This window comes from Perca fluviatilis, chromosome 15 (genome assembly GCF_010015445.1).
Source record: "Perca fluviatilis chromosome 15, GENO_Pfluv_1.0, whole genome shotgun sequence".
Taxonomy (NCBI): domain Eukaryota; kingdom Metazoa; phylum Chordata; class Actinopteri; order Perciformes; family Percidae; genus Perca; species Perca fluviatilis.
Window position 1 is genome coordinate 4,273,639 of NC_053126.1, and position 20,423 is coordinate 4,294,061.

Consider the following 20,423-nt stretch of genomic DNA (forward strand, 5'->3'; position numbering starts at 1 on the left):
CAGCTTCGCCACCCACGTGAGCACACCAACTGCAATTTGTTTGAAGCCAAGAAAAATGGATTCAACCCAAAAAAAAAAAGAAATGTCCGGTAAATTTACGGAGAGATATGAGAGTGGGTTCTCGTTGAAAGGCACAGTTTCTGAATACGGACTGTGTGCATTTCTCTGTACGTTGAGTGTTTTTGATGCTTTCACAGTATTTCTAGGGCACCTCGACCTGCTTTATAATCATAAACAGAGATAGAAATCTCACTTTTTACAATATGGGACGTTCAATGTTTAACTTGCAAGTTGATGATGGCTGACTTTGGTAAGATCAATGGAATTTAACAGGGTACACAACATATTTATAAAAAACACATGGAAGTTAGAGTCTCTTGCGTGTTAAATTCAGCTTCTCAGCCCCATGTCCTGTGGGCTTGTGTTTGGGCTTGTGTTTGGCTGAGCTGTACTCTACAGAGAGCATTCAGACAGGCTTTTGGAGTCTTTCCCTTTTCAAATCCCACAAAGCACATTTTTCAAATGCTTCTGACGCAGGGGTGAAATGAGAAAAGTCTGGTACGGGGGGAAAAGAGGGGTATCGAGATAGATTGAGCGATTCAGAGAAAAAGAGAGAGAGAGAGAGAGAGAGAGAGAGAGATGTAGAGGACCGGGTCCCACGTGTTTCTCACGGAGAGGTGCTGGGCTGGTGTGGTAAACATTCTTTGGTTAATTAGAAGACTCTTTGAAATGTAATATGTTTATTCCCATGCATTAACTGTCTGTTGCCCTGAAGGTTATGTGCCAGCTACATGGCAGCATAGCAGACACAGAAACATAGGAGTGTTGACGGTGGAATGGGAATCCACGGCTCAACTTCCCAGTCGGGAGTAAGAGAGTGGGACCATAACATCTGGTGTGGGTGGGAGCGAGAGACGGTTTAATGCAGTTTGAATGGTTGAACTATTTGTAGCTTGGGCTTGCTGTAGATGAAGAGAAGAGGCACACATGTAAGCGACAGAGAGCAAGAGGCAGTCAATAGACTGCATACAAACTAGGGGTCGACCAATACTGGTTTATCAAGGCCAATACCGATAATGGAACCGATACGCATTTACTGTACAGTGAAAATGAAAATGTTTTAGTCAAAATTAACAATTTGGAATGTTACAAACTCCGACCCAAAAGTTTGTTTAAATGCTTTAACAATTATTTAATAAAACTGAAACTTTAAACTTAAAGCTACAGTGCGTAGTTTCTGCCGCCCCCATGAGGAATTCTAAGTAATGACAACAAAACTGTTGGCGCGTCCACATGACACAAGCCATCTATGATCCAGACCGATTATAATTTTTGCCATAATCGAGCAGCCCTATGCTGAGTACTACACATGCAGGAGAGGGAGAGACATGGCAACAGTGAGTGGTAATCTATCTTTTGGTTCACTGAGCACAGCGGTCAAGCCAGACAATGTACCAGCAGCTTCAAAATAGCCGAACACACAAACACACAGACACACTTGTGCTCTCATTTCCCCACAATAGAGAGGAGGTGTGGGGTTTATTCACTGCTTCTGATGTTCTCTGTCACTATTCAGACCATTGTTCTTTAGCTTGGCTCAACAAACTTTAATCACATTCCAGTCATAAACTCATTAGCAATAATTGCTCCGAATTAAACGCAATTCTGTCGTCTTTAACTATCTAACCTATCATCATGCAGAAAAACATTCCTAACAGAGGGTGTCTGGTTTCATTATCTTTTTATTTTCTGTTACAATGCTTGTACTTTCTCTGTGGTTCATCTCAGTAGGGCTGCAACTAACAATTATTTTAAATGTTGATTAATTGATTAGTTGTTTGGTCTATAAAATGTCAGAAAATTGTGAAAAATGTCAATCCGTGTTTCCCCAAAAGCCCAAGATGACGTCCTTGAATGTCTCATTTTGTCCACAACTCAAAGATATTCACATTTAAGAAGCTGCAATCAGAGAATTTCTACTTCTATAGTTGGCGATTCATTTTAATAGTTGACAACTAATCGATGAATCTTTGCAGCTCTACGTCTGAGTTCATCGCAGTTTTGAAAAGTTTCCAGATAAGGATCCAAATGAGAAATTCAGGATTTTGTCAAAAGACCAAAGGTAATGAATCTCTCTTCCTTCATGTGTGAGCCAAGGCAGTATTTTACTACTGCACAGGGTGCCACATGCTATGATCCAGAGTGAGTGCCTGTGTGCAGCAGCAAGAAGATTTGTGCATGTATGTCATCAACTTGTTACATGAAATATATGATCTCCCCTGTTGGAAAAATTTTAATGTTTTCCAATATATATATATATGGCATGGTTTTATTTCAGTTAGCCTAATAGCTGGTTTGATTTGCATTGAGAGATGAGCTTATGGAAAGTAGCCCAAGCCAATCTCTAGGTATGGTGAAGGGTATGTGATGATGTGGGTCTATTTTAATTCCAAAGGCCAAGGGAACTTTATCAGGATGCATAGTATCCTGGATCCATGAAATAACTGGCCTTTAAAAATAACAATCTGCCTGCCTCTATGGGAATTTAACATAGGGGTGTGTATACTTATGCCCCCTGTATTTTAAGGAAGAACATTTATTTATTTACGATACATTATTCATTTACAAAGAAAATTGGTGTCCTTAAAAGGTCGTATTTTTCCTCATTTGTTTTAATTAAGGCTTTGAGATCAATTTCCAAAAGAGGTTTTTTTATTCCTCTTTTTAGACAAGTTTAGCATGGGAATGTAAACTTAAGAGCAGAACTGTATATATATATATATATATATACACACACACACACACAGTACATACATATAGAATGTGGAGGAAGTAGCAGAACTTCACTCTGGTTTTCTACTTTTTATTACGTCTGCCTGGAAACAGCATCATGGAGAATTCCCAGATCGCCTGCTGCTGTCACAGCTTATCATGTCCATCCATTCCCCATGCCTGTCATTGTCAACAAGGATTACTTGCTAAGGGTCCCATGGAAATATAATACATATTATCACTACTGCTGCTGAATGGTCAGTGATAGATTTGACACACTTAGGTTGGGGTTAGGGATGTAGCGATGCATCGTGAATCAGGTAAAAATGGATATAAATGTGTAAAGATTACAACCGGTTGAGAATTTCTAAACGGCCTAGGGCGTTATCTACTTTTGATTTCACTTATTTGACTTCAGACCTCACTATGTCTTTTTAGTTTTTATTTGAAGAGATTTAAAAAAAAAAAAAAAAAAATCGAATCATTAATCTTTTATTTCATTTTTCTTATTTAAGATAAAATACAATTTCAGTTGCATTTTTTATATGAGTACACGTCTGTTGTTTTGCACAGTTTATATAAATAAAGTAACCTTTCAGTCATTTGTCTGGAAATTACTGGAAATTGTAGCCTGGCTCCGCCCTCCTACGTACTTCCACTCAATTTTCATTTTCCTTCAGTACTGCGTCTGGGTTTGCGGTATACTCTTGGGTTTTCTCCGGCCAAATATTTGGCGGTCCAATCAGCGAACAGAGGGAGTGGCTGAGAAAGATGACGTTAAGGATGTGCGCTAGGAAGATGAAAATCTTTGCTGAGTTGTGTTGGTGGCCACGATGTCGTGGCCTCCTCCCCACGGGGTTCGGGAAAAGTTAGATTTTCCAGCTCGCTCTGTTAGCGGTGAAGGAGTTGGCTAAGGCTAACGCTAGCGATGCTAATGCTAAATATAAGCCGATAGTTGTTGTTGGTCTCCCCTCTTGATTCACATGCGCATGACAAACGTCACGACCAAAGGTTAGCGATTGGTTACGGCAGATCCAGAGTGGCTCTGGGCAGATCCAATAGTTTTAATCTTCAACAGAGTCCCCGCCTTCAAGGAAGTTAACACTTGTCAATGGAGAGTGGCCAGACTCTCTGGACAGATGAAATGTACCAGAGTCTGGTAGGACCAGGCTACTGGAATTGTTGGGTCTTTGTAAATTATAGAGTGTGGTCTAGACCTACTCTATCTGTAAAGTGTCTTGAGATAACTCTTGTTATGATTTGATACTATAATAAAATGTAATTGAAAATGAAATTGCTCATTCTGTTAAATTTCTTTTGTTTAGAAAATCGTATGGTGAACTTAAAAGCATGAATCGTGTGGCATCAGTACAATGTCATATCGTGTGTGAGGGTATCGTTACATCCTAAGTTGGGGCTTGGGTTATCCCCTTAGATATAGATATTTAGTGGATATCTTGCACTATAAGTCCTACACATGCACAGCTTTGTTTATGCTAACAGAGTGCAAGTGCTGCACAAAAGCATGCTTACCAAGAGTGTAAAATTAGCCCTGTGCTGTTGGGTGTTGCCTTTAGGCCAATGAAAGGAGAGAGAAAGCAGTTGCGGGAGATATGGCAGAAAGTATTTGGCAATGTAATCGATTGCAGATGGCAAGCCGTCGGGTGGCTCGTTTGGTCCACAGTGGTTCTTTGTGATGGGCTAGGCTGCAATAATCCAACAGGACAAGGCTGTTTTTCGGGTGTATGCCTGTGTGTTTATGCTGGCACCTCTAATATCACAGCGCTAAGCTCGGTAGCCCCACAGGAATCCAGACACACAAGGGGGAGCAGGGTTCCAGGCACAGAGGGGAAACTGTATCAGTGTGAGACTGTGTGGCTGTGTATGAGAATATAAAAATAATACACTAAATGGAAAAATGGATAAAAGGTTACGAGAGTGTTTATGACTAATACAAGGGTGAGACTAGGTCACCCCAGCAGCCATAGAAGAGGTGAAACAATGTAAACTAGAATTACCCCTCCCTTGCGGTTGTATGTCTTCGCCAATCAGTCAAGTTGCAGTTTACATCCCATGTCTGTCCAGTAGAGCTGCCATTAGTTGTCAACTATTAAATTAATTGCCAACTATTTCAATAATCGATTAATCGGTTTGAGTCATGTTTTATGGAAAAAGTCAAAATTCTCTGATTCCAGTTTCTTAAATGTGAATATTTTCTTCACTCCTCTGTGACAGTAAACTGAATATCTTTAAGTTGTGGAAGTATGTTCAGACCGTCCAGCCAAAAACATAATGCCTCCGTCTACTGCTAGGCATAAAAAGTGATATGATTTGCACTCTTGGATAAGCGCCAGACTTTTGTGAATGTGTCAGTTAACAGATTAATAAATACACATATGTCATCGGTCGCTCATTAAACAGAGTGACGGTGTGGATAAAGCAAGCCAGTCAGTGCGACACACAGCTGTGCAGCTAGCTGCTTTTGTCCACGGCCTGCAGTGGCTTGGAACAGTGTGGGTGTCAGTGAGGGGGGTGTGACAGCATCACTCAGGTAACCCTATCCGTCGTGCTGAGGCTTCTGGCATCGATGCTATGCGTCTCTCCTGACAACACTATCCAAGAACGAGTTTAGTACATGACAGAGGCTCTCTACCTTAAATCATCTCACCACAACCTCTCTCGGTTACACGACCGTCTGTGACACTCACACAGACGCACGCCTCCGGCTATGGCAGCTAAGAGTGTTGACTATTGAGGGAACACACATACAGCTGCAAAGACGAATCGATTAGTTGTCAACTATTTAATGAATCGGCAACAGTTTTGATAATTGATTAATCGGTTTGAAATTCTGTGATTCCCAGCTTGTTAAATGTGAATATCTTCTAGTTTCTTCTCGCCTCTGTGACAGTAAACTGAATATCTTTGAGGTTGTGGACAAAACAAGACATTTGAAGGCGTCATCTTGGGCTTTGGGAAACACTTTATCGAGAAAATGATCCACAGATTAATCAACAATAAAAATAATCATTAGTTGCAGCCCTAAACACACTCAAAGTAAAATGGATTAGCTTATATACAGGTGGACTGTGGCTAACCTGTGGGCCTGGCTAACCTGGCGTTTCACCTTTAGGTCTTGGAATAAATACAATACTCGGATGCAAAAGTTGTAGGTGATTTAGTCTTCTAAACATTCATACTTATTCTGTGATTTCAGCCAAGCCTCTGAAATCCATCAACCTGTAATATCTAAAAAGAATGTGTCAACTGAGGATAAAAATATTTTAAAAAGCCAAGATTCCAGGTTCTTTCCATAAAATAGTCACATACATATGCAAGAATACTAACACACGACAGCTTTCCCAACTGTGGGCCTGTCCAGGTTAGGTAGGAAAAGTGTCTGCGTGAACATGTGGAGAGGAACGAAAGCATAAATCAGACCTGATGTATGACCCCCCTAACAGAAATATGATTTTATCGTGCTTGAACTCCCCAGCTGTCTGCCATTAAAGACACATCTGCCCGTGTGTGTAAGACAAGAGTGTGTTTGCAGTACACTCATGCAAGCATGTTTTAACAGGCTTCCCCCATTTGTCTGAAAGTCATCTCTTGAACATGTAGCCAGTACACCGCGCGCGCATGCACACACACACACACACACACACACACACACACACACACACACACACACACACACACACACACACACACACACACACACACACACACACACACACACACACACACACTCCACACCTGTCTTGTCACTCAGGCCCTGGGGTGTGCCCTTCACCAGCCTTTACTGTCCCAACAAGAAGCCTCATTTCCCAGGGAAGAGCTCTGTAGTTTCAGGCCTCCCCATCTGCGCGGACGCACGCACACACACACACACACACACACACACACACACACACACACACACACACACACACACACACACACACACACACACAGCACCCTGGTCCCAGCCCCCTTCAGTCTGCACAAAGCCCCCATTGTGAGGCACAATGCTGGCCGCCCCCTCTGCCTTTCCCCTGTACCCTCTGCTCCGCTCCCCCCATAACTCTGTCCCTTCTGCCCCATCTTGCTTTTGCCTGACTCCCTTGTTGCTCCCTACTCTCTCTTCTTTATTCATAAATCTCTACTACCAATCCTGTTGATTGTGTCTGTATGGGTCTGCCCTCTTTTATCATAGCTTAGCCCTTTCCCCCCACTATCCCCTTCAATATTAAGGCCTTCAACATTCCCTCCTCTCTCTCTCTCCTCCTCCTCTCGTCTCTCCCAGCTTGGCCCTCCCTCTCGTTTCTGTATTCCAAGACATTTTCCACTTCTCTGACTGTTGTGTCATATATCCTCTTCTTGCTCTGCTGGATGAGATACATTTCATATCTAGGAGTATCTGTAGTTCATATAAGGCAGGATTCATGATGGTTACTGGACACAAATACAGAATGTGTCTCTTTCTGCAGGTGTGTTTATGTTATTTGAGTATGTCTAGTCATTTACAACCATTACACCTTTTCTGTGGGTTTTACTGCTCTGACTGAAAAGTATTCTTAGTGAAATAGCTCCTAACACTGCAGGATTGCCTATGTCTCTCCCTTATTTTTAGTCTAAGGTCTCTTCATAGATAAAGAGTATTATTTCCGAAAAAGGTTAAATGAATGCTATAAAAAATGCTGTGTATTTACACCTACAGGTCTTGTTTGATGATATCCACACCAGATGAAGGACCTGTTTGCTGTGGAGCAAATGCAATTTGCACCCCATAAGTATATCAACACAAAATGTTTACATTTAACTATATAACTCACATGCTCACATTGATTTTACATTCATTCGGCTTAGATGGTGCCCAAAACGGTGGGGTAATGTTAGGGAAAACCGTGCGACAGCATTGACCAGTTAAAGGTGCCAGTGTATTGAGGGGAGGCCAGCCTGCACACACTGCAGCAATTAAATCCAAATGTGGCTCCTCTTCCTGTTCATAACCCACTATTTAGCCCATTTTCAAGTATGTGGTCAAACAGTACAGATTGCATTTATGCTTGGCTGAGATCCGATCACAGCGCACGCAAGACCACCTCCAGATGTGGTCTGGCCGATCCAATCACATTCCAATCAAAATGTGTTCTGTGTATTGTATTATTGTAATTAGGTATGAAGCACAAATAAGCAGTGTTGCTAAATGAGCATGTTGGTGAGAGCTCAGTTTAGCGCTCTACACCTGAAACACACAGTAGTTCATGTTTTCTGTGTGAAAGATGTGCATGAATGTGGACTTACATTCATCCTTCTCACACTTGTAACAACCACAGACCTGAAATGAACAGCGCTTAAGCAGCAATGTCAGAAAATGATGCTATCCACATATCACACCTCACCCTTCTGTGAGAAATAAGTGGCTTTGCTTTGTCTTTATTCAGACATTTTTCAACATGTTGTGCCTACAGTGCCATCTGTGTTGCTCCATAACCTAGACCATAGGGTGGAGTTGCAAGACTGTGCACTACTCATTTTTTGGGCTTTTCCACCTTTAATGGATAGGACAGGTGAGAAAGGGGAGAGAGAGGGGAAGACATGCAGAAAATCGTCACAGGTTGGAGTCAAACCCTGGACCTCTGCCGTCGAGGCATAAACCTCTAAATATATGTGCGCCTGCTCTACTCAGTGAGCCAACCCGGCCACAGACTGGGCACTGATCTAAAGAAATCCCACTGTAGTATGTGCTTTTCCAATCTATCTTTGCCAAGCTGCAAACCAAATTCTGTTAATTAAATGTTGCCTTGCCTGTTGGAAAAGTGTACAAACATACGCATAATGTTTGTCGTGGTTGAAGCTTTTGAAGAGAGCTCTGCTGCTATACAGTATATGTGGTATGTGTGAAGCTATCTGTGGCATTCAGCTCAGAATATAATGACCAGCCCTGATGAGGCCATGTGGTTTCTTGAGTAAGCTCAGATACAGTAACACAACTGTGCCACCTGAGCGTAAATCTGCCTCATCTGTTTTCCTGAGAAACAACAGCATGAGCCAGAAACAGACAACTAACTAATGAAATGAGAGGGGGGGGGGGATGAATGAAAACTGGTAAAAACACAAAAGCGTACACACGGACGCAGGGAATCTAGAAATCTGCCAGCAACTAAAGCCTTGTGGTCTAGCTGGTTGAGGGGTGAAATAGGAGAAAATGAGGACACACTGTTGTCAGTTAAACAGAAGCTTAACCATGGCAACCCTGGCTGTATCCTGACGTGGAGGAGTGATGAGAAGGTGGACATTCCTCACACTTGTCCTCCTGTGTTTCCCGATCAAAGGAGGAGAAGGAAAGAACAAAGCAAACTGAGCCCCCACAAAGCTTCCAGCAGGGCTGCGGTTTGTATTTTTCATGTTAAGTGAAAGGCGACCAAAATGCCGTCAAGGATGTGGGGGGAATTTTCCTCTTCAGTGTCTTCCAAGCCAGAACATTCGGGTTAAAAAGAAAGAAAAAGAGAGACCGAGGAGACTGAACAAACAAGTAAGTAAAGCAAAGAAAAGGGTGGAAATGAGAGAGGCCAGCTGCTCTACTCTCTGAGAGAAGAAAGAAAGCAACAAAAAAACGGTAGGAGATCCTAAATAGTTAGCAACAGCTTTGGAGAGTTAAAAGACACTGAACAGGATTCTCATGATAAACCTATGGCAGTAAAAGAGGTGAATGAAGAAGAAGAAGAACTTGTTTTCTGTGGATGTTTTTTATGGGAAGGTGGATCTTTCAGATCAATTTGAGGAGTGCCTTTGGTTTGCCTTTTCCACTTTTTTATCGTGGCATGTGTGGACTCGCACTGGTCTAGTCTTGGTCTAGACTCGGTCTCAACCCCTCAAAGTCTTGGGCTTGTCTCGATCCCGATACACTCTGGTCTTGGTGATGATTTCGTCTAGGTTAAGGTGGTCTTGACTGCAACAGTGCTAAACAAACTGAAGGAGATTCAGTCAATAAGACACACAAACGTCCCTCATTGCTTCCGCCTAAAACACTGTCACTCACCAAGTGACACCTCTATTTGAGATCCCAGGGGAGGGTTATTTTGGTCGCACACACACAGATACACACACAGGTACCCATGGTGACGCTCGGACGACTGCGACAACTTGATGGTGACTCAGCTTGTGGAATTTAGCACAGCATGGTATGGAAAGCTGGGACAGTGGTGACCTCATTCCACTGGCTGCTCTGCCCCCCCCGGCCCCTTGTGAGGGACAGCAGTCCGAAAGAATGAACACCGCCGACAAGGAAAAGGGGGTCAGGGAAAAGAATGGTGGCACAAGAGAGGTGTCCTATATCCAGACAAACATCTTGAATGGTGATAATAGGATGGGAGGAGTGTGTGTGTAAGATTCTTTGTATGTTTGTGCCTCTGAGTAAAGCCAGATTTAGCGATGATTGGAGAAGGGTCTGTCTGCAGACTGTAAGTAAGGAGGCGCAACTTGAAGTTGTCCAAACCACACGAGATCGTCAAAACGATATTGTCGGGCAAGACTGCTACGAGTCTGTGTCCAGACCTCTGAACAGAAACATCTCCATGTTACTGTGGATTAGAGCTTAAAAAATCTGATCCGATCTAAACCCGACAATTTTTTAATACGTGGGCCGTTATAAGTGACGTTCTCAACTACAATTCTGAGTTGTTTGAACTGCAGAAATCGGTCAATTATCTTATTATGAATAATACAACAAGGACGAAGCATGTAAACTGCGATGTTTGTTTATTCAGAATGGAATGGATCTAGCCTAGAAATCTAGATCGTAGTGGCAGCAAAAAAAGGGGTCTAGGCACTCTCCGTTGACTTGCGAGCAGGAAAAACCAAACTCTAGTCAGGCCAATCACATCGTGTATAGAGTCGGTGGGCGGGCTTATGACTGCTGCTGCTGGGAACAGCGGTCTTCTGGAAGACTTGGAATTAAGCTTTTCTTTGAGAAAAGTATGGCACAGAAATTATTCTTAAAAAAGGAAGATGTGTTCGGAGTTTTGCCGACCAGATACAGCAAGAGTTTAATCTATCAACTAGCTTCTAGGGCTGTGCTCGATTGAAGAAATTCTTAGTCGACTAACACTCATTCAATTGTATCGACTAATCGATTAGTTGATTTAATCGACAGATCTGTAAATCTGAGTTTCTCCGCAAGGAGTCATGCAAAAGCACCACTTTAATTCTTGTGTTTACCAGAGATGTGATCGTACGTTTCTTGGAAATAAGTCATTCAGCGTGAAAAAAAAAGAAGCATAAAATGTGACTAATCGAAATCTAAGTTGACAAAGACCAAAACGACCGATTAGTCGACTAATCGACTAAGAGGGAGCAGCCCTACTAGCTTCGCTACCTTCTTCGTTGCTCTGGTTGGTTGTAGCGCTATCCTATTGCGTGCAGAGGGAATTTAAAAGACAACCGTTTATCCCACCCCTCGCATTGAGCCCTGCCAATGGGGAGTTCCCAGACCCAACATCTTGATGTGGGTCTGGCTTGTCAGGCTAGAATGGATCACAAATGGATCCGAATAAAGAAATGTAAAAGAAATCTCGACCATAGCTCCCTCAGCCGAATAGTGTGGCTAACAGATCAAGGCAGCAACATAATCAAAGCCCTGGAACCATATAGGAGACTTTCTTGTCTCGATCACCTAATTAATACTGTCCTTCGCCACGGTCTGCATGCCGACACACTGGCCGACAACAGTGCTGCAGAGGGCGGAGACACGATGTAGCCCAGTTTACCTCACACTCTAGTCAGTGCAGGACATACACCCAGAGGTACGGGAGAAGCTGGAGAGGCATAGCCTTCTCCCCACCCAATTAGGCTAATAAATAAATGATTAAAAAAGCACAAATGCTTGATCAAGGGCCCGGCCCGAGAATAGCGGCAGAAAATATCGGCCCAACCCGGCCCGTGGGTCATGTTCGGGCTCGGGCTTGGGCAGAGAATCTAAACTCTACTGTGGATTAGCTTCCCCTGATTTTAGCATTTCTTTCTCTGAACAAGCCTGTCTGTGATCACAGCCAGACATGGGAGGGACAGGGAGAACTCCGCATGGTGTCGCCACAATGTGTTGGCGGCTAAACAATGATATAATAAAAATAAAAACACCATGAAAACACACTTAAACACAAGAACGCACAAAAAAGTAATGTACCCAGTGTAGCATGAAAGCATGGCTGAAAAAGCTAACTAGCTAACTAGCCAACCGCTAAATGAGTAAAACTGAATTCACAGTCTTGTTACAGTTGAGCTTTGTCCAGCTCATTTTCTGTAACCTGTGTAGCATGAAAGCATGGAGGACTTAGCAAGCTAAGCTAGATAGCTAACATAGCTAAAATGATGCAATTCCGCATAGCATCCAATCACAAGGATGCGTCGAGGTAACGAGTACTAGCCAATCACAGCTGGAAGGGGGCGTAACTTGAAGGGTCTTGCAGGCCGCAGTCGGCCTCACTTGGATGATTCAGGACAACTTTAAGACGGTTTGGGCAACATTAGCACTATATTAGGACTGCTTGATTATGGAAAAAATCATAATCATGAATATTTTGGTTAATATTGAAATCACAAATAATTAACATGATTAATTGAATTAAAAAAACAGTGATCTTGAACTGTGAAATTTCCCTTAATACTTTTCCCATTTGAACTTTTTTTTTTCATTCAGAACACAAGACAAAATAAGACTTTACTTGTAAAACGTAATGTGCAAAATAATAGTTTTTCTTGATTTTTCTGTTTTTTGTGATCCCTAAGAGGCCAAAATAATAATTGCGATTCAATTTTGCACAGCCCTACACCATATGATACTTAACAAATATAGTTTCCCAGACATTTCGGGCTCTTATCTTCACATGAGACACACTTTAAGGTCCCGAACCAAACTATGAAAATCTATGTACTATGTGACATGTGGTCCACGCTCTGGTCCTCCAGTCAAAGTCTCAGCTGTGTGGAGACCCAGCCAGCTGACATCAGAGCCCAGAACACAACCTGAGGGCATGTAATGACAGGGAGCCTCCAGCACATCAGTCAGACACACAAACCCTGGAGCTTCACAGCTGCGGAGGCCAACCAGACAATCAGAGAAAATATCACATCAAGACTGAAGGATGTTGGGACGAACAGAAACTAAAAGCTAAGGGGAATATTGGCAAACAAGCTATTTAAAGAATCAAATCATTTAGATGGGAAACAACATCCAGGAGAAACAAAAGGGAGAAACTAATGCTGTCGTTTCACCGTCTGACAGTGATGGCACACAGCAGAGAGGCTAAGGCTGTCTAAACACTGATAGACTGGGATAAAGGTTCTGCTTATCACAGCGGTTCTTCTTCAAAAACAACTAGTCAGAGCCAAAGTGGGTCTCAGTCCTATTTCTTGTAGGTCTTTACTAGGGCTGCACGATATTAGGAAAATATCTAATTGCAATGATTTTGAAGGATATTGCGATTGCGATATGCTTCACGATATTGGAGGGAATGATCAGTTTTGTATGATTATTCTCACTGAAAAATATATTTAAAAAAAAAATTATTGAAGTGTTATTTTTTGCGAGGATCTGTACCAAACAAAGATTTTTCCTTTAGTCTGTAGGATAGGATTTGTAGGCCGGGACGTCTCTGCAGCACCACAATACTTTATTTTAGAATGGTTTGACACATATTTTGCCTTTAACAAATATTGCGCCCCCCTGCAATTTGGATATTGCACTAGTTCATATTGCAATTTTGATAAAATTGCGATTAATTGTGCAGCCCTGGTCTTTACTTGTAAACATGTTCAAATCTTGATTTTTTTTTGATACACACAGCGAGGGGCAGACTAGGGACTAGAAACTAATGATTATTTTTTTATTGTCGATTATGACTTTTTTATTTTATTTTATTTATTTTTTATTCCCATTAGTTGGTTGGTCTATAAGATGTCAGAAAATGGTGAAACATGTCGATCAGTGTTTCCCAAAGCCCAAGACGCCGTCCTCAAACATTTTGTTTTGTCCACAACTCAAATATATTCAGTTTACTGTCACAGAGGAGTATAGAAACTACAAAATATTCACATTTAACAAGCTGGAATCAGATCATTTTTTTTACTTCTTTTCATAAAAAATGACTCAAGCCGATTAATCAATTATTATTATTTTTTTTTTTTTATTTAACCTTTATTTAACCAGGAAGAAACTCGTTGAGATTAAAAATCTCTTTTTCAAGAGTGTCCTGGCCAAGGCAGGCAGCAGTACAACCACACATACATGCCAATACAAAATACACAAAAACACTAAGAACATAAAACAACTGAAACAGCAAATCCCTCAGAGTCAACCAGAATACTAAACACATCAGGTAAAACATCTACAGCCAGATGTCATTCCCTCCAAGTCAAACTAAATTATCAAAATCGATTAATCGTTGCAGCTCTAGTGCACACTATTGTAAGCTTGAACACAAGTCCATCAAAACAAGTTGCACAACCCTTCCACAATATACTTTATTCCCCTCAAACGTTTTAGGATATCTACCCTTCATCAGGTTGGATGACTTGACATGGGCTTAGGCCTGTAACAATTATTACATAATTGTCTAATCACATTTTTTTTTACATAATCGCATTTCTTTGTTTAACCGCAATTAATTGCTAACACTAGCTAAGGTCCTAAGTGAATGGCTGTTGATGGTAATTGTCAGCTTTATGTTCATTTTAAGAAAAAAATACAATGTTTTTATGATAATAAAGAGGCGTGATTTACTTCATAGGCTGTGTATTTGTGATGCATTATCTGGGTCACATAACAGTGATATAAACATAAGATATATCCTGGGATTCATTCAAAACTATCATTTGTTTAACCCTTGTGTTGTCTTCCCGACGACCGTGCAACTTTTAATTTTTCTGGGTCAAAATTTACGTTGTGGTCGTCTTTTTCGACACTTCTGTCGCTTTTCCCCAAAGTTTTTTATACGTTTTTTTGTCACTTCTTACCGATGTTTTTGTCACATTTTTCCTGCATTTTAAAAATGTTTTTATGTTTGTTTTTTCCCCACATTTTTGAAACTATTTCCGACATTTTTGTCACTATTTTCGACGTTCTTTTATAAAAAACATTCTCCAAATGCTATAAAATTGAATAAAACACACAAATTTGATTAAAGTAGTGAGCTGATCTTTTATTTGACTTGGGAAGAGCAATGGTTGTATGGAACCATCCATGTTATTTTTTGACAATTTGGTTGAAAGAAACCCAAATTTTGGTCAAATTTGACCCGAGGACAACAGGAGGGTTAAAAAAAGTAATAGGCCTACATAAAAATAAATACATTTTTAAATTTGACTGAAAGAGACAATTAAATTGTTAATCGCAGTAAACGGCAAACAGGCTACATTCGAGTCTGCAACAGCTGCAGGACATGGACCAGCTCAGCAGTGTGTGTGCAGGATGAAGACAACTCTACATCTTCAGTGCAGCGGCTACAGTTAATGACAAACTGAAGACTGACAGTGGTTGACGCTGCCTTCTCTCTTTGCCTCCTCATCTCTTTTCTCATCTCTGTTTGCTTCTCTCTCTCTTTCTCTATAAATCCCTTTGTCACCGGGCATCAGCTCTCACCACCCACACTATTAGGAGTTTATAGAACACGTTACTCTTATCTGAAACACAGAGAGAGGCTGTTGTCCAGCTCTGCTCTGCTGATATACTGCAGGAACCAAATATAGGCCACCACAATGAATTATAACAAATCCACAAGGAAAATATAGTATATAGTCTATGATTTTCAAACTAAACAAACAAAGCTTTTAAGAGTATTTCTCCGCATATGTTTTTTTGTGAGCAAACACAAAACAAGGATGTAGGGCTGGACAAATCTATCCTTATTAAATAATGACATTGCTATGAATTGAACTGGAATTTGAACTTGCGTGCTTGGAAAAAAGTTACAGTGGTTTATAAATATATAAAAAAAAGCTTTGGAGAAATGACAGGAGGCAGAGCCAGAAAGAAAAACATAAAAAAAAAAAAATGAGCATACCATACTCACCAATAATACTGAAAACAAGCTGCGTATGAACAAATACGCAGCTTCAATCCTAAATCCTTTGTCCAGTGTGTACAGTGTTAACGAATGGTGTCATGCACCGGCCTCATGCAATTACCAATTAACCAAATGACACAACCTGCCAGATGGTTAGCCTTGTACTTGACCCCCTTCAATGACAGCAGACCTCTCAGACGGCTGTGGCTAGAAGGGATACAGCTACGGTGTTTAGCCAAGCCGAGAAAAAAAAGTGGCGAAAAAAGTCCAGGCACCAACAAACGCATATTCAGTGGTCACATATGACGGAAGGAAACCCGGAAGCTTGGACACGTTTCGGCAGATGCGCCACTGAGCAACTCTCACAGGGATACACGGGGCTCGGCCATTAACGTTGCGTCCAGGTCTTGTAATGCATCCATGGCCACAACCCTCCCAGGCATAATCAATGATGTCACATCCTCCCTGACCTTGTGACCTTTCACACACTTTACACACTTTCTTCACACACTAATCTCCTGGGCTATGCAGCCAAACCCCATGCTGCCAGCAAAGTGAGCTAAACTCCCTGCTACTGAGCAGGACACACAGCAATGACTTGACATTAATTCTACAAGTAGCATTGTGAAACTACGGAAGAGGATTAGGGCCACATGTAAAAAAAAAATTAAAAAAAAATGTATTGAGTTCTGAGTTTAAAGACTTAATGACTTTAATCTTAGCATTGTGACTCTTTTTTTTTTCAACTTAAAAAAATTGACTTTTCTGAGATTTTAAATTTTAATTATAAAAAAAAAAATTTAGACTCTAAAAAAAAGTCAGAATTCTGAGAAAAAAGTCAGGATTCTGACAATTGAGAATTTCATAAACTTGGCTATGAAGACCAATAATAATCGTGTGGAGCTTTATGAATCAAAAGATATAGATCAAAGTGCGTTAGAGGGAGAACAACTGTCTGTCATACCTTGAAGCATGCAGCGGTATGCTGACTCAGAGATGGCGTAGATGTGTGGAGGCATCTCGTGCCTCTTCTTCCCTCTGTACATCTCAATGATGTTCTCTGAATAGATGGGCAGGTTCTTGTAGGGGTTGATGACCACACAGAACAGGCCAGAGTACGTCTGTAATTAAACATACAAAACACAAGACAAGACAAACATGGGAAATCAATAAACAGTACGAAACACAGAGAGACTGCAGCTTAACGTCAGAATCCCTTTATATTCAAGAAATATAAAAAAACATCGGAAATATGCCATTTTTTTTAAAATCCTGCTCGAAAGAGGCAAAATACATTCTCTCTAGGTAGAAAGTGAAGTGGATATAAAGAGAAAACACTACAAAGGAGCATGCATGTTTCTAGCTGTCTGATCATCAAGCCTGCATTCTATCAGTACAGCGAGACCTGTCATTAACTACTTTTTAGGAGCTTACATCATCATAGCAGGGCACGCAACACCGTGATAGATACAGAGCAGACTGATAGAGAGACAGACAGATCAAATGAAACACTGAACAGACTCATGTCTCATGTGCAGCAACAAATCCCCTGAGAGGCCTTGTAATAATATAATTATGATCAACTTTATTTCTATAGCACTTTTCTTATCGTGGTTACAAAGTGCTTTTCAGAAAAAAAACAGCAGATAGAAAGCAAGAACAACATAATAAAAACAACAATGACAACAATGAAAGAAAACACTAAAAACAGAGGTATCATAAAACATAAAACACCCGAGAAATTGTTTTATTGGGCAAGGCTGGTTGGGGGATGATAAAACCCAACAACATATTAAATATTCATAAACACTTTCCTATAAATTAAACTTTAAAGAAGGGATTTAAAAGATGCTAAAGATGTGGTGTGTTTGATTTCAATAGGCAGAGTGTTCCACAGTTCAAATGAAACACTGCACTGCACAACGTGAACAAAGAGTGTATGAATATTATAAAGACTCATGTTGCAGCAAATAGCTTTCACTCACTGCAAGCCTACTTTCTGACTTGTGGTGTTGCATTCGGCTGAGTAATTAGCCAGGAGATTTTCTCCCAAGAGAGTGTGTGTGTGTATGTGGGTGTGTGTATGTGGGTGTGTGTGTGTGTGTGTGTGTATAAACACTACTCGGTTTTGCTGTGGGCTGAATCGACCAGGAGGCAGCCATGCGGCCAGGAATGAGTGAGAGGCCCTTGTGGGGCAATGTCTCTGTCTCATTCTGCAGATGCTATAGGGGCTTTGCATTCCCCCTATAGACGACACAGAGCTGCTTACCAGTAGTATGACTTTCATCACTGGCATGTTAGGCTTATCCTAGGGGCCTACGCAAATGCCCATCCCTACTTACAAGGGGTGCCACGATTCTCCAAGTCCACGATTCAATTTCACTTTCGATTTTAAAGGGGCGCTATGCAGTTTTGGCCATTTCTTCGCTTTTTGCTCACAGGTTTCTGTATAGAGCTCCCCCTACAGCTTCAGAATAGATATTTGGCAGCTCCTATGTTTACTTGTGTCTGACTCCTCTCTGGTTAGTCTGCCGTTTCCTCTTTCTCTGTTCCTCCGACAATGCTTTCGGCTTCTTTTTATCCGGCTCAGCCATGACGATAGTGTGAAAAACTCCATCGCTACCTTGTTAGCCGGTTCCTGAATGTGCGTATGTGTGCAGTGCCGTGAAGCAATTTGTTACATCGCGAGAGACCTGATATCACGCGATCCTACCTGACTCTGAGGCCAAGGGTGGTTTTTCAGCTCACAGGCGCTAGGGGGGAGCGAGACGACCACCATCCAATTCAGAAAAAGTCATATAACCATTCCAATGACTCCGAAGCTGTTCAGTTAAGGTAAATTAAGCTAAAAAAACTGCATAGTTCCCCTTTAAGGTCACAATTCGATTCAATTTTCCATTTCCATTTAAACATTTTCTTTTCAGCAGTGACGGCAATGCCACAATAAGAGCCACTAGATGGCAGAAGGGTACTTTACAACAACAGTTTGAGTTTCTCAAAGTTAACGAAGTGCAATTGAAAGCACCATTATTTTAACCAGGTGCACATGAACGCAACATTAACGTTAGCTGTCTCCATGAAGCTCCCAGCTGAGTTCCTATAACTCACGCCGCAGTTAGGAAACAAGAACGAGCTAATAAATGATAACATAAGCATTTTGACTGGTGGATGTCAGTTTTATCCTTCCTTCCCAGCCGCAGCCTATCAATCCCACCCACTAACGTTACAGTCTCTCTACCGTAGCTCTCACAATGTCTTGTATGGCTCACTCTCGCTAACTTTATTGTTCATCAGACATGACGCGACAAAAGCATTTTGTTTTCACATGCGGGTAGGCCAAGGCAAGAAGGGCGAGATTAGCTAACGTTAGCCAACACGTTTATAAAAAATACACATTTGAATTAGGGGTGCACCGATCCAATATTAAGATTGGATATCAGCCCCAATATTGACAAAATAGCTGGATTGGGGATCGGAAAAATTAACAGATCCACGGATCCAGTTTTGTTTTTAGTTTTTTCCTCTGTCGCAGCACATCCTACGTCATTCGTCAGCAGCACGTGTGTCGCATGCTAGTATAGAGTTGAGTTAAGCAACATGGAGCGAGCCAAAGAGTCGGCTGTGTGGAGACATTTCACGCTGGCCACGCCAACTAGTTGGTCGGCTGGTTGTAATGTCTGCAGAGTAAATGTTTCGAGGGGTGGTGGTAGTACTACAAAGTACAATACTACCAATTGAATCAAGCACATCCATAAAAAAGTTTGGTAACTGTTTGATTACTACTGTATGTTTGACCAATACACTATACTGCTACATTTTATTTATTTAAATTTATTTCAAGAAGTTTGATTACATTCAATTTTCGATTTGAATGCACAATTGTTTTTTAAATAACAAATAAATAAGAATTCAGTACATTAAATCTATGTTATTTAGTCTTAGTTAGGAAAGTCTGGTGCCTTTAGTCTCTTCCACATGGTGGAAGGAAGGTATACAGTCTATTATTAATTCAACAACGGTATCGGATCAGTATCGGATATCGTCAGATACGCAAAGCCCAGACATCGGGACTGAAAAAGTCAGATCGGTGCATCCCTAATTTGAATAGTAATTTCAGCATTTGAATAGTATTGATTTTATTACTATTTGAATTATATTCAACTTCCGGAATTAATTCCAACAGCCCTAATTCAAAATGAATGAAAAGATGTTTTTGCAGTCTGACAGTGAGTGTGAACGCAGCCTTACTCCCGCTGCCAATAAATGGCATCACACCGTAATACAGTACAGCCAATAACCAAATATGTAATATTTAGAAAAACTGTGTCCTAGACTGATCTTTTTCCATATCAAAGCATCAGACATCCGCTTCATAATTAAAACTACATCCAAAGCCGAGTGAGGGCACCGTGCCACGAGTGACTCAGCAGCCATAGGTTCACAAAGAGGCCCCAGAGAGCAGACGGCATACTGTAACCGTTACATAACGGCTCAGGTAGGAGACTCAGTCAGCACTGAGCAACTGATGCTCTGTAGCGCTGATACAGAAGAAAAGCAGAAAGGGGTAGAAAAAAGAAGGATGGGAAGGAGGCAGAGTGAAATGAAGAG

At 41.3% G+C, this 20,423-nt stretch overlaps 1 protein-coding gene across 5 annotated transcripts in view; it reads right to left on the bottom strand.

Annotated features, from left to right (window-relative positions):
• Positions 1 to 20,423, bottom strand: part of LOC120574358 (myosin-10) — an 87,827-nt gene that overhangs the window by 57,806 nt on the left and 9,598 nt on the right. For all 5 annotated transcript variants that reach the window (XM_039824650.1, XM_039824648.1, XM_039824647.1 and 2 more), the window contains one exon: positions 16,780 to 16,936. In XM_039824650.1, the coding sequence (XP_039680584.1) occupies positions 16,780 to 16,936 (157 nt within the window). The remainder of the gene's footprint in view (positions 1 to 16,779; positions 16,937 to 20,423) is intronic.